The sequence below is a fragment of the Mustela nivalis genome (assembly GCF_964662115.1).
Source record: "Mustela nivalis genome assembly, chromosome: 1".
Classification (NCBI taxonomy): domain Eukaryota; kingdom Metazoa; phylum Chordata; class Mammalia; order Carnivora; family Mustelidae; genus Mustela; species Mustela nivalis.
In genome coordinates, this window is record NC_139020.1 from 210,203,323 (window position 1) to 210,218,475 (window position 15,153).

The window sequence follows — 15,153 nt, forward strand, 5'->3', positions numbered from 1 at the left end:
TAAAGGTTACATATACCTACCCAGCCATTCCACTCCTAAGAATTCATGCAAGAGAAGTAACATTAAATCAAATTAAATTAAATAGTTAAATTAAATTAAAATGTTTATAGCAGCAATGGCCATGGTCGCCAAACTGTGGAAAGAACCAAGATGCCCTTCAGCAGGCGAATGGATAAGGAAGATGTGGTCCATATACACTATGGAGTATTATGCCTCCATCAGAAAGGATGAAGACCCAACTTTTGTAGCAACATGGACGGGACTGGAAGAGATTATGCTGAGTGAAATAAGTCAAGCAGAGAGAGTCAGTTATCATATGGTTTCACTTATTTGTGGAGCATAACAAATAGCATGGAGGACATGGGGAGATAGGAGAAGGGAGGTGGGGAAAAGTGGAAGGGGAGGTGAACCATGAGAGACTATGGACTCTGAAAAACAATCTGAGGGTTTTGAAGGGGCAGGGGGTGGAAAGTCGGGGTACCAGGTGGTGGGTCTTATAGAGCACGGATTGCATGGAGCACTGGGTGTGGTGCAAAAATAATGAATACTGTTATGCTGAAAATAAATTTAAGAAAAATTATATAAAATTAGAATAGACTAGAATCTATATAAAGACTTGTACACAAATGTTAATAATAACTTTATTTTACCAGCCAAAAACTGGAAACAATCCAGAGGTCCGTCAACAGATGAATGGATCAACAAACCCTGGTCTAGCCCCACAATGGAATACTAATTCAGGAATAAAAAGGAATGAATGACAAATACATGCACTGACATGCATAAATCTCAAAATAATAATGTGGAGTGAAAGAAGCTAGATAACAATGAGTACATAGTGTATGATCCTGTTTATAAACAAATTACAGAAGACAAGCTAAGCTATAGGGATATCAATCAGATCAGTGGTTCCCTGGGAATGAGAATGTTTTTGCAAATGGCAGGGAAGGAGGAATTACAAAGGAGCAAGAGGACACTTTGGGGGATGACAAGCTTTCCTTGTCTTGATCGCGGTGATGGTTCACAAAGTTACAATCAAAACTTGTCAAATCATTTGCTTTACATGCATACAGCTCACTGTACACCAGTTAAACCTTGGTTAAGTAGAGGCTGCCTGTGTGGAGGGAGGGAAGGAGAGGATATGAAGGGGTATCAGAGAAAAGGGTAGAAAAACAGAGTTGAAGGGAAGAGAGAAGAGAAAGAGATAAAAGGACGAGGCATGCCTGAGAGAAAATGAAGTAGAAAAAGGTTGAGACACACACAGAAGGCACCAGGCATCTGTGGCTTTGGCCACCCTCATCCCTGAGGTCCCAGGCCATTCTTACGCCCTCTTCTTGCCCTCACAGGTAACCATCTGCCGGCGGAAGAAGGAGGGAGGCTACCAGGTTCAGCAGCACAGCCTGGGCTATTACCTGCCTCACCTGGACCTGAGGAAGCTGCAGTGAGAGCTCTGCCTGGGAGCTCCAACAGGAATAACCTCATTGGGATAGGAATAAACCACATTGGTTGGACACAGTCTCTGGGCCCTTCTTGACTTGGCCTCTGACTGGTTCACAGGGGACCAAGATGAAAGGTTTTCCCTTTCACTGACCCCTGAAGGGCAGCTGCAGTTCTGTCTTTTGGCTTCACACCATTTCCTCCCTCAGAGGCATCAGAACTGGCAAGAGACCCAAACATTGTCATCATGTAAAATCAACATTCCACCTCAATCCGAGGTTTCTCTTCCTAGAAACCTTGGAGCATGCCTCCCCTTGGCTCTGTGCCAACCACGACACCCATCTCCGTTCCTCCATATTTCCCCACCCCCAATGTTCTCCTGACACTGTCTCATTCTCGGAAGCTCGGGTTCACCAGGATTTCCAGACCAGTCTGCCTCAGGGGCTCCTCTCCTGAGTCCTCCCATCTTGGAGGAATGAGTGAGTCAGGAATGACTGTGCAATCAACATTGGGACTTGGAGCTGAAATGACCAGGTATCTGGGAAGCCTCAGTCCCAGAGAAATCTCAAGGCTGAGAGACATGGTTTCTGCTTTGGATATAAAGTTAAATAACACTCAGTGGGAAAGAAAAAAATCTGAGGAAAAAGCTAGACAGTCTTTCTTTATCTTTCTCTGTGCTGACTCCAACTAGATAGAGCAGGGCTGCCCCCGGCAAGCACCTCCAGATGAGCACAGCGTGAGGCAAGCTGTGCTGTCTGTCCTGCTTTGGATTTGCGGGGCTAATTGGCATGATCTCTACACCTTTTGCAGACAACCACAGCTGAAGACACCCAAGGGCAGAGAAGTTGGTGTGAGAGTCATATCCTCAGTCTTAAACAGTCATTCTCTGAGAGTGCCTTCTCTGGAAATGATAATAATGATAACAAGAGCTATATTATTATTGATGCCTTAATCTCCTAAGCAACATGAGTGGCAACCTTTCCCAGCTGCCCTCACAGTCTCTAGCCTCTGCCTGCATTGTCTCAGCTAACATTCACCATCCTTGAGAGCTGCATTACCATTTTATAGCTAATGATACAGAGGCTCAGAGATACTAAATAACCAGGAAGGAAAAAATTTACTAAGAACCTAAGTTAAACACCTCACCACACTATCTATTGAAGAAAAAGGTAAAAACACTTTCTGAAATACGGACAGACTCAACATTGCCCTGCCAGAGGCCTTCAGTGAAAGAACCAGTCAAGGATGTACATCAGGAAGCAGAAACGTGAACCCAGAAAAATGTAACAGGAGTGATAAGGGAAAGAAAAAATTCAGTGTATCTAAATCAGAATTAGTCTTCAAACAAGGTATTAAAGCACATTCTAAAACTCCAGATGAGTGCCTCATGGAAGAAAAGAGGATGGAATATTACTCAGCCATCAGAAAGGATGAATAACACAAAGATAATGAATGCTGTTATGCTGAAAATAAATAAAAAATAAATTTTAAAAAAAGGATGAATAACCAACTTTTGCATCAACATGGACAGGACTGGAGATTATGCTGAGTGAAATAAGTCAAGCAGAGGAAGTCAATGATCATATGGTTTCACTTACTTTTGGAAGATAAGGAATAGCATGGAGAACAACAGGAGAAGGAAGGGGAAAATGAAGGGGATAAAAATCGGAGGGGGAAATGAATCATGAGAGACTGTGGACTCTGAGAAACAAACCAAGGATTTTAGAGAGTAGGGGGGTGGGGGATGGGTTGACCGGGTGATGGGTATTAAGGAGAGCGCATATTGCATGGAGCACTGGGTGTTATACGTAAACAATGAATCTTGGAATACTACATCAAAAACTAATGACATACTGTATGGTGACTAACATAACATAGTAAAAAACAATAAAATAAAATAACTCATTTTTAGGTAAGATAGAAATACTACAAATATTGTTTTTTAAAAACTCATTCTCAGAAACTGATGAACCCATGAGACAAAAGTTAATGATGAAAAGGCGTTAAATAGTACCACAGTTTGCTCAAGCAAATTGACAGTTAAATCCCAATGAGCAATGTGGTTCAGTGATAGATTAATGATGCTGAAAACAGTCTTTTTTGACATCAGGATCCCCAAAATGGCACATCCACTTTTGGGAATCCAATTTCCAACACATAGAGATATTTAAAAAGTGAGAAGTCTGGTATTTCCTTGTACTGAATTCTGAATTAATATGCAACAAAGAACAGAAAAATAGAGACCTACAAACATACATCTTCTTTGAGAACATAAAAAAAAAAAATTATGTTGGAATCTTAACACAAACAGAATAGTCCATTTCAACCAGGCATGTTTTTACCCTGACTGTGAAGGCAGAACACTAAATAATGCCATGACTTTGATTACTCTCTGTTGACTTTAAAATGCAAATAACATACAGGGTAAGAGAAGATAACAGTACCTCATGGGAAGGAAAGACCTCCTTTCTCTCCTCACCTGAAACCCAATCACGCAACTCAAAAAGATCACTGTGTCTATTGTCTATGTCACACAAAATAATTTAATAAAAGAAAAGTACCAGTACATTTTTGTACTGGTAAGTACCAGTACAAGTTTTGAGGGCTCAGGAGCATGAAGGCACCATGGACACTGCAAAGAGACCTTAATAAAGTCCCATGCTCCATTCCACCTGCACTAGCTTCTCTTTTTTCTCATGGTGTTTTTCTGGATGTGCTTCTTGGCCCCTCATTTTCTCTGCCTCTCTAGCAAGTCTGTCTACAGCCAGTGCCATGGCCAACCTTTCTCTTGCTGTCTTCACTTTCCTTTCCTGTTTCCTGATATCTTCCTCAGTCACCAGAAATTGTTTTCCCAGAAGCTGTGGGATACCCAGACCAGCTCCTGGAATCACCTTTACCAAATCTGAAGACCCAGCAGGGGTGGGCATGGGGCTGGGGTTCAGACCACCTACAAGAACGCCTGGCAGATATTCACCTGAGCACCTAGGCACAAGTTTTTGCAAGGCTTTGGCAAGATCCAAAGTGCTTAAGAGTTCCCCTGCACTGCTACAGGCCTGGAGACCTTGCAACCTCTTCTGCCAGCACATCTGCTGGGGCTGGTCCAGGGTTTCCTCCCAGTGATGGCATCTGACCTCATTGCCAGGATAGGATGTGATTCTGGTTACTGGCCTCTTGAATATGTGACTGGACATCCTCAAAGGGATTGAGACACTTAAACAAGACTTTGGTTTGGATTGGTTTCCACAATCCTGCTGCCTCCTCTGTGGAGTCTTGACCATCATACTTCTTTTCCTTTTACCCTATAAAAATAAATCATGAGATTGGTTTAAAATCCTGAGATTGGCCTGAGATTGGTTTAAAATGTTTTAAAAGACTGCCTTCTTAGGAACACCGTAGTGGTTATCTTGTACTTCTACCTTCCTTCTCTACTTCTGGGGATAGATCTGACCTGTGTCCTAGAAATATCATCAAATAGATTTGGGTGAAAACCAGAAAATTCAAGGTCAAAATTCAGGACCTACCCCAGATCATTTCCCCTTCACCATCTTTTTGTTGTTGTTGTTGTTGTTAAAGATTTTATTTATTTATTTGACAGATGGAGATCACAAGTAGGCAGAGAGGCAAGCAGAGGGATGGAAGAAACAGGCTCCCTGCTGAGCAGAGAACCTAATGTGGGGCTTGATCCCAGGACCCTGAGATCATGACATGAGCTGAAGGCAGAGGCTTTAACCCACAGAGCCACAAGATCCTCTCTTTTATGATATATTCTCACTTGTCCTTGTCACTCTCAACCATACAATTCCTGTTCTTCGCCCCCACCCCTAGATCCACAGTGCCCAGTGTTTTTTCTAAATCTCCAGCCCCACAACCCATCTGTGTTAGGTGACTATTCATTTGGTCTACCTGTTGACCACTTGTTCAGAGCTTAAACCAATAGTGTAATTATCATCTGCTCCACTCTTAGCAAGTCACTCCCATATCCCAGACATTCACATCAACCAACAATGTCATGGTCAAAAATAAATAATTCAGAAAACATATTCACCTACTACAAATTCCTGATTTTCAGTTTTCACTCAAAAAATACAATATGCAATGTTGTATACTTCTACAATAATTACCTTATACAATGTTACCTGTCCCTCAAGATTGGAAGTGATGCCAGATCATCATATCCTCACCTTACTTTCTTTCCTATTCCTATCAATCCTGGATTCCATGGTCTATGATCTCAATAATTCCCTTGGAATAATCAAGAATTCCTTAACACGTATCATATCTGCCTTGTAAAATTTCAAATCTGGAAGACCCTGGTTGTCCACCATGCCATAGCTATTGCTAGTCTTAGGATAACTGCTGAGGAGAGCACACATACTTTGGTAATCACTATAAATCCAGAATCAACTGCTTCCACTGCAAAGCATCCATAATGCCTGGAATTTTACTCTATTTTTTATTTGTCAGCATATTTACTCCTTGGCTTTTCACAAAACTTGTTTCAAACATTCCCTACTTTTCTTTTTACCTTATACATATCCAAGTTCCCTTAACTTGCCTGATATTTCACAGAGAAATGGCTCTTTCTACTCCTTCCCTTTCATTGTGAGTCATGGAGAAAAGATCATCTCCATCCTTTGCTTCTGGGGCCTCATCTTCAAGCACCTCCTCAGACCACCCGACTCTTCCATCTGCCCTCACCATTCTGTGGGTTCTTCCCTGTTAAGGTCACAATGACTCCTTTGTTACTAGACCCAGGAGGAACTTTTCAGTATTCACATGACAAGATCTTTAAGTTGAAAACTTCTATACAATCTAAATACAAAGCAGATACATCCGACAAGATTCAGCTTAAAAATGAGACTGTGTTATAAATGGAAAATGCTGAATTTCCGATATTCAGCACACATGAAAAACATAAACTATCTCTATTAATTTTTTTAAAGATTTATTTATTTATTTATTTAACAGATAGAGATCACAGGTAGGCAGAGAGAGAGAGAGAGAAAACAAGTTCCCTGCTGAGCAGAGAGCCGGATGCAGGGCTCCATCCCAGGACCCTGGGACCATGACCTGAGCCGAAGGCAGAGGCTTTAACCCACTGAGCCACCCAGGCGCCCCTCTATTAATTTTTACATTGATTGCAAGCACAGGTAAAAATATCGTGGTTATAGTTTTTTAAAATATGCTATTAAAATTCATTTCACACCTTTTTAAAACCTTTTTAAAGGTGGCTACTAAATTTTAACCCACTGAGCCACCCAGGCGCCCCGGTGGCTACTAAATTTTTAAAAGAATCCATGTTGTAGAGTGCTTAGTGGTCTATTGACAGCACTGATTCGTGTATAAAAATAAAGCCCAGAGCAAAATGTCTGGGGAAATTCTCCCAAGGAGAAGAGTCTACTTCACCACCACAGCAGATTCAGCACACACACACATTCAAGTACACATCATCCCAGAGTACCACCATTACTTCTCAAATGCCATGAGGTCCCACTCCCACAGAGTCCAAACTAGACTTGATCTCAAGAGAGAATTCGGAAGTCCATAAAATTTACCAGTTAGAAAAAGCCAAACCAGAGATTATGCATCAAGATTCTTTTGTGAGTTGCCCATCATTGGGTTCTATTATAAATTCAATTTGTTTGGAAAACTTCTTCAGGGAAAGTCATTTTAAAAATACACAGGAAATGTAACTAATAATCACTCTGCCCAATAAATGAAAATAAGAGGATAGAACACAAATATCATTATTATCAAATCACTACCGGATTTGTGAGTCAGTCAGGGAACAGAGGAGATTGGATTAACATGGCCTCATTGGGCCGATTCTGATTGCAAGTCCATGATATTGATCCTATTACCTTAGGCCTTCTGAAACATGCCAGCCCTCCCAACTATTTAACCACCAAGGACTATCAACCAGACCAGCTATTGCTGGCAAATCCCCTGGTTCCACCCCTCTGACAACAGCTGGAGGATTTTTTCCCAACAACCCACCCCGCCACGGCATTCTCCTATCTGCTACAGGGCAAGGAAACACTTACTCCAAGCTTCATGCTCCATGTGCCAAGCTCTGGGGGTGACCCTTCTCTCCCAGGTGAAGAGAAGGGTCAGGGTGCAGGCCCTGAGAGCTACAAAGATTGGACATGGACTAGGATTTGCCAACACAGAGAAGAAAATCTGTAGTGTGCAAGGTTAACAGGGTCCAAGAAACCCCAGTGATACCTGGATAGAATCAAACAAAAGGATGCCAGACAGAGCAGGTATGTCTGGGTATATGATTTTGCTTGGGAATATCAGTAAGAGGATGTGTGACACAGGTAATGCATTCATAAACATTATTCATTCATATATCTACCCTCTGTTGTGGAGTAATTTCTATTTACATCAAGGCACTAGTTCTTGCCCTCTGGAGCTTCTTCTGCCAGAAGAATTTGTAAATTTTGTTAATAATATACAGATACAACACTTGAGATATGTTAGGTGTTCCAAGCATTTTCAAACACTATCCCCTTTAATAACTCTCCATGACCTTACAAAGTAGGTACAATTGTTATTGCCAATGACAGACAGAGAAACTGAGGCACAGACAAGGTAAGTAATTTGTCCAAAGTCTAACACCCAGTAAATGATAGAGCTGGACCCCAAGCCTGTTTTGAGTGGTATCCTGTACTATATCCCCTTCTTGTAATTATCACCTCTGAGTTTCTTCATCAGATATATGTGTCACCAACCCACCAGTGTTGCAGATATAATCTCATGTACACCTGGTGATGTCAGAGGGAAGTAGTTACTAGTTCATACTAGTTCAAAGTATGTTCATACAAGTTCATCCCCCATTGTGCAAGTTGGGAGACTGGAGAGACCTCAGTGGCACAAAGGCTTTTCCATAACAGGGAACTGACAGAGAAAAAAGATGACTGAACTCAGCTCTGACTCCTCCAAGCTGGGACCCTGGTTACATTCCCAGCCAGTGGTGGGGTGGGCATTTGTGTAGTTATGGAGATGACGTGGCCAAGGAGGGGGAACAGTCAACAGTCTAGTGGAGAATTTGGGTGGTGTCAATGACAGAAGGGGTTCAGGAAATGGAGCTTTGAAAAAGTGACCTAACTTCATTGGTGACAGAATCCAACAGAATTCTGATCATCGGGCACCCACATTATAGAGACAGCCCCTCATCCAACTCACTTGACCAGAGATGCTCAACAGAGCAACATGCGATCCTGTTGTATCCCTATTTTCCGAGGCTCTGGCTTCAGAAGACCCAAGAGTGAGAGCCTTATCAGTCACTGTCAACATTGGCTCAACCCTTATTTCTAACACCTCTGGCCATTCACCACAGGGTACCCTAAGGTAACACAGGCCATCCCAGGACAGGTCAGTCCAGGCCAAGCCACAACTGTGATCCCACCAGGGCAGTCCCACACCCCTTACCCCTTCCTGTGTGGGGTGGGGGAGAAGAAGGGGGGAAGGCAGGAAACGAGGAGGGTGCCTGCCTGGGCAGGAACAGGTTGTTAGGTGTAGGAGACCTGGCATTCTGTCACATCTATACCCCAGGCCATGGCTGGCAGAATGGAAAGGTGAGTTCCTGGTACCAAGCACCTCTACCCACATCCCACCCCTCAAGGTGTCATCTTGTTCCCTCCCTGGCTGGAGGTCTATGCAGATGCTCCCCTGTGCTGGATCTTGAGAGCAGAACTGGGGGTCCTCATTCCCTCTGGTGGTGATGTCCAAGAAGGCCCCTGAAGCCTCCTCCCCAGTTACTCTTTAAGAGCTTTATGGATTAAAATGGGCCCCAGGGGAAATAGGCATTCAGGTTTTCTCTCTTAAGTCTCCAACACATTTTTAGGCTTTCAAACAATAAACCACTCAGATATAAAACATTATATGTTTTTTCATTCAGATATTAGGAAACAATCAAAACTATTTGTCTCAACAGAATTTCCCCTCCCTTTATAAGAGTCCCTGTCTACATCTACCCTCAAAGATCAAGACTCACGGTTGGTGTTCCATCTCCTATTAATGCTATCCTTGAGGATTTGCTGCTATAGCTAGCTATGTCTTCCACCACTGAAAACACAGTAAGTATGTCCCCTATTGCTTCAGCCATTCCTCTACCCTGGAAAACCCATTTCCTAACTAAGAACTTTTCAGACCACCCTTTACGTACCTTCCATGTTTTGTTTGATCAACTGACAGTATAAAGGTTCACATTTGGGTGAAAAAATCTAACTTATACATGATTTTTCCATGTTGTATTTGAACTATTTTAGTAAACTTGTTAGTTTTAATTTTAGTTTTAAAACTTTTTCTGGGGGCGCCTGGGTGGCTCAGTCATTAAACATCTGCCTTCAGCTCAGGTCATGATCCCAGGATCCTGGGATCCAGCCCCCCATCAGGCTCCCCACTCAGCCGGAAGCCTGCTTCTCCCTCTCCCACTCCCCCTGCTTGTATTCCTTCTCTCGCTGTCTCTCTCTCTAACAAATAAATAAATAAAATCTTTTTAAAAATAAAAATAAATAAAATAAAACTTTTTTCTGAATGCAGACATTAGTCAATTTTTTAAAGATGTAATATATTCTCCTCAATTTTAAATAATCACTTTCCAACTTACCTGAAATGCTAAATTTATCAAATACTAAACTTTCATATATACAAGGGGTTGCTTCTGGAACCTCCATATCCCTCTTCAGTTTGTTTGTATTTTTCCTCCCTTAACAAACTTTAGACAATGTCGTGGTATATTACTTTTTCCATATCTTCCCTTGTTCATTTCTTCCTGCAAAAAAAAAAAAAAAAAAGAGAGAGAGAGAGAGAGAGAGAGAGTTCTTAATTCCCTTTGAAAAATTTCACTCCCAGGGCACCTGTGTGGCTCAGTCTGTTAAGCATCCAACTCTTGATTTTGGTTCAGGTCATGATCTTGGGGTCCTGGGATAGAGCTCTACCCCAAACCTTGTGTGGGACTCTGAGTTCAGTGGGGAGTCTTCTTGAAGCTTCTTTCCCTCTGCCCTTCTCCATCCCATGTGCATGCACCTTCTCTCTCTCTGTCTCTAAAATGAATAAATAAATCTCTAAGAAAAACTTCACTTCCTTGTGAATTTGAGAATCAACATCTTCATCTTAAATTATGGTTTGGGGCGCCTGGGTGGCTCATTGGGTTAAAGCTTCTGCCTTCGGCTCCGGTCATAATCTTGGGGTCCTGGGATCAAGCCCCACGTCGGGCTCTCTGTTCAGCTGGAAGCCTGCTTCCCCTTCTCTCTCTGCCTGCCTCTCTTCCTACTTGTGATCTCTGTCTGTCAAATAAATAAATAAAATCTTTTAAAAAATTATGGTTCTATTCTAACTTTATTACATCAAATCAAATATTTGGGGTTAAAATAAATTCTTTATTATAAACCACTGATAAATACAGCTTTTTTTATCTAATCATGAATTTTATTTCCTTTTTAAAGTTTTATCATTTTTTATATTATCTATTGCGTTTGTTTTAGAATTTATTGATGTTATTTTTGTCATTATTACCTTACTTCTGATCGCTTTGAGTGTATTTTCCTCTTTTTAAAACTTCTTGAGGTAGGAGTTTAGATTAACAATTTCAGACATTTCCCTTTTTCTAATGTAAGCATTTAGCATTTATAAATTTCTCTCTAGGCACTGCATTATCTGCATGTCACAAATTTTGATATGTTATATTATTTTCATCTTTTTTTAACTTAAATTTGATTAGCCAAGGTATAGTACATCATTAGTTTTTGACATAATATTCAATGATCATTAGTTAAATATAACACACCGTGCTCATTATATCACGTCCTTTTTAATTTCCATCACCCAGTTTTCCCCAGCCCCCCACCCACCTCCCTTTCTGTAACCCTCAGTTTGTTTCCCAGAATCAAGAGTCTCATATGTTTTGTCTCCCTCAATGATTCTTCCCATTCTGTTTTCCCTCCCTTACCCTATTGTCCTCTGCACTATTCCTTATGTTCCACATATGAGTGAAACCATGTAATTGTGTTTCTCTAATTGACTTATTCCATCCATGTTGGTGTAATTTCATCTTTTTTTAGAATTTTGTTTGAGAGTGCTTATTGAACTAAAAATTATTTATAAATGAGCTGATTAATTTCCAGTTACTTTGGAGACTCTCTTGTTACCTTTATGTTGCTGATTTAAGGATGGTTCTATGCCAGTACCATGCTGTCTTGGTGATCACAGCTTTGTAGTAAAGCTTGAAATCAGGTAATGTGATGCCCCCAGTTTTATTTTTGTTTTTCAACATTTCCTTAGCGATTTGGGGTCTCCTCTGATTCCATGCAAATTTTTGGATTATTTGCTCCAACTCTTTGAAGAATACCAGTGGAATTTTGATCAGAATGGCATTAAAAGTAGATTGCTCTAGGCAGTATAGACATTTTAACAATGTTTATTCTTCCAATCCAAGAGCACGGAATGGTCTTCCATCTTTTTTGTGTCTTCTTCAATTTCTTTCATGAGTGTTCTGTAGTTCCTTGAGTACAGATCCTTTATCTCTTTGGTTAGGTTTATTCCCAGGTATCTAATGGTTCTTGGTGCTATAGTAAATGGAATCAATTCTCTAATTTCCCTTTCTATATTTTCATTGTTAGTGTATAAGAAAGCCACTGATTTCTGTACATTGACTTTGTATCCTGCCACATTACTGAATTGCTGTATGAGTTCTAGTAGTTTGGGGGTGGAATCTTTTGGGTTTTCCATATAAAGAATCATGTCATCTGCAAAGAGAGAGAGTTTGACTTCTTCATTGCCAATTTGGATACCTTTTATTTCTCTTTGTTGTTTGATTGTTGTTGCTAGGACACCTTACACCAGTTAGAACGGCCAAAATTAGCAAGACAGGAAACAACATGTGTTACAGGGGATGTGGAGAAAGGGGGACCCTCTTACACTGTTGGTGGGAACGCAAGTTGGTGCAGCCTCTTTGGAGAAGAGTGTGGAGATTCCTTTGGAAATTAAAAATAGAGCTTCGCTATGGCCCTGCAATTGCACTACTGGGTATTTACCCCAAAGATACAGATGGAGTGAAAAGAAGGGCCATCTGTACCCCCAATGTTTATAGCAGCAATGGCCACGGTCGCCAAACTGTGGAAAGAACCAAGATGCCCTTCAGCGGACGAATGGGTAAGGAAGATGTGGTCCATATACACTATGGAGTATTATGCCTCCATCAGAAAGGATGAATACCCAACTTTTGTAGCAACATGGACGGGACTGGAAGAGATTATGCTGAGTGAAATAAGTCAAGCAGAGAAGAGTCAATTATCATATGGTTTCACTTATTTGTGGAGCATAACAAATAACGTGGAGGACAAGGGGAGTTAGAGAGGAGAAGGGAGTTGGGGTAAATTGGAAGGGGAGGTGAACCATGAGAGACTATGAACTCTGAAAAACAATCTGAGGGGTTTGAAGTGGCGGGGGGGTGTGGGAGGTTGGGGTACCAGGTGGTGGGTATTATAGAGGGCACGGATTGCATGGAGCACAGAGTGTGGTGCAAAAATAATGAATACTATTATGCCGAAAATAAATTTTAAAAAATTAATCACTCAAAAAAAATATGGGTGGTTCTATCAGAGAATATACTCTGTATGATTTCAGCTTATTTCAATTTGTTGACATTTGTTTTATGACCAGTATGTGTTCTATCTTGGTGAATGTTCCATGGGAACTTGATAAGGATGTCTATTGACTGTTGTTGGATGTAGTGTCTTACAAAATCTCAACTGAGTGCTCTGCAAATGTTAATTTGATATGGATATTTAATGACATTGTTCATTCTTCTATATGTTTGTTGACTTTTTGTCTAGTAGTGCCATAAATTTCTGAGGGGGCTTTTGAAGTCCCCAGTTGTAATTTTGGATCCTTCTATTTTTTCCTTCCAGTTATATTAATACTTTATTTTAGATTTTGATTTTATTATGAACATTTTCAAGAATACAGCAATTGAAAGAACTTTACAGTGAATGCCTGTATACTTACCACATAGATTTTACCATTATAATGTTTTGCTATACTTGTTTGTTTTAGCATATAGCCATCATCTATCATCAATAAAACCATACATTTTCTCTTCTTTCCAGCTTTATTAAGATATGACTGACAAGCAAAATTTGTATATATTTAGGTTGTACAGTGTGGTATCTTTTTATGGTGTAAAACTGTTGATATATCAGTTTTTGATTCATATATTTTGATTCTCTGTTGTAGTCACTGTCTTCTTGGTGGACTGATTCTTTTATCATCAAGTAATCCCCTTGTCCCTAGTAATTTTCTTTGATCTGAAATAGACTGTTGGCATGTTCTTTCTCCAGTTCCTTCCTCTCCAAGATCCTCTCTCTGTCTTTAATTCAGTGAATAACGGATGCCACGTGCCACCCCTGGAAGGGAATGGAAGTTCAGACTGCATCTCCACTGACAATATGCTAGCTGGGAAAGAGAGTGAAACCTTGAGTTGCCTGCTGATGCCACTTAGGGGGGATGGGTAGTGAGTGACCAGACTTCCTATGCATTTTCCCCTGACACTGATCCAGCAAGCTATCTTCTACTGCACCAGTGGGAGACAATAAAAAAGACTCCCAACTCTGTGCCCACTGATGTTGCCAGTGGAATAGGAAAGCACCCACCTGGGATGCCTGCTGTTGCCCAATGGGTGGCAAGAGTCCCAAGTGTCTGACTTGCTCTTTGTTGATGCTGCTGGTGGCACAGAAAAGTGTCTTCCTGGGGCATTTGTTGCTGCTGAATCAGGGAGTCAGTAGAGACTAAGTCACCAGGTTAAGAAAGTGCCTGCCTAGGCTGCCTGATATTGATGGTAGGAGATAGGTGTCTATTACTCCCCACTCAATTCCCACTGACAGCACAGACTCTGGGTGGGGTAGGGTGGGTATGGTAAAAAATAAATGTTCTTGCCCTGCTGAGTTTTCCATGACCTGACCCTGTAGTCAAAGAGAATGTGCTTGTCTAAGGGCTTTTATTTTGCCTGGGTCTGTTGGTGATTCCAACTTGCAGGCATCTCTGGTGATCAGAATTGGGTAAATGGAAAACTCTTAAAAAATGTAAGGAACTTGTCACTGTGTCATTCCTCAAGTGCTGAGGTCCTTAGCCAGTCCACCTTCCTCTTTCCATTTTTTGGTCTTCATACAGTTATTTGCTGATTTTTTCCCAAGACTTTAGGTTATGTTTAGCAGGGAGAAACAGGGGAAAGTGAGTCTATATCATCTTGTCCCAAAACTGGAGCCACCTTTTTTTTCTTTACTTCTTGAGTATTTCTTTTTTGTTCCTAAGTTTTTGCTTCATAGTTTTCATGTTTTTGTTGATCTAATAAAGGAGTTGTTTTTATCTATTAGAACACAATGTGTTATCCTCAAGTATAAAAAGCTATTTATGCAGTCACCATGATAAGCTTATTGATTATAAATCAAATTGTGATGGGATGCCTGGGTAGTTTAGTCCATTAAGTGTCTGACTCTTGATTTTGGCTTAGGTCATGATCTCAGGGTCGTGACATTGAGCCCTATGTAGTGCTCAGTGCTCAGCAGGGAGTCTGCTTGAGATTCTCTCCCCCTCTCTCTGCCCCTCCCTGGCTTGTGAACTCTCTCTAAAAAAATAAATAAAATAGAAACCAAATTGTGAGTAGAACCTCCAGGTTTTCCTGGGAAGATTATTTTGTCATTAGGAACATTAATG

The 15,153-nt window shown here is 41.0% G+C and overlaps 2 protein-coding genes across 2 annotated transcripts in view; one reads left to right on the forward strand and one right to left on the reverse strand.

The window, feature by feature from the left end:
- LOC309864010 (mucin-16-like) overlaps positions 1-1,516 on the forward strand; it is a 110,380-nt gene extending 108,864 nt beyond the window's left edge. Inside the window, exon 70 of the mRNA XM_082729326.1 lies at positions 1,347-1,516. Within this exon, the coding sequence (XP_082585452.1) occupies positions 1,347-1,445 (99 nt within the window). The 3' untranslated portion in view covers positions 1,446-1,516. The remainder of the gene's footprint in view (positions 1-1,346) is intronic.
- Positions 1,517-1,631: 115 nt separating this feature from the next.
- Positions 1,632-6,123, reverse strand: MBD3L1 (methyl-CpG binding domain protein 3 like 1). The gene is made up of 2 exons (XM_082732604.1): positions 5,993-6,123; positions 1,632-4,736 (listed from the first exon to the last, which is right to left on the reverse strand). Exon 2 carries the CDS (start codon positions 4,716-4,718, stop codon positions 4,083-4,085), a length of 636 nt encoding a protein of 211 aa, XP_082588730.1. The 5' UTR covers positions 4,719-4,736; positions 5,993-6,123; the 3' UTR covers positions 1,632-4,082.
- Positions 6,124-15,153: the final 9,030 nt, after the last annotated feature.

What these genes read in the sequence shown, in the direction of transcription:
- MBD3L1 (XM_082732604.1), bottom strand. Translation starts at nt 4,718, where the DNA reads ATGATGGTCAAGACTCCACAGAGGAGGCAGCAGGATTGTGGAAACCAA.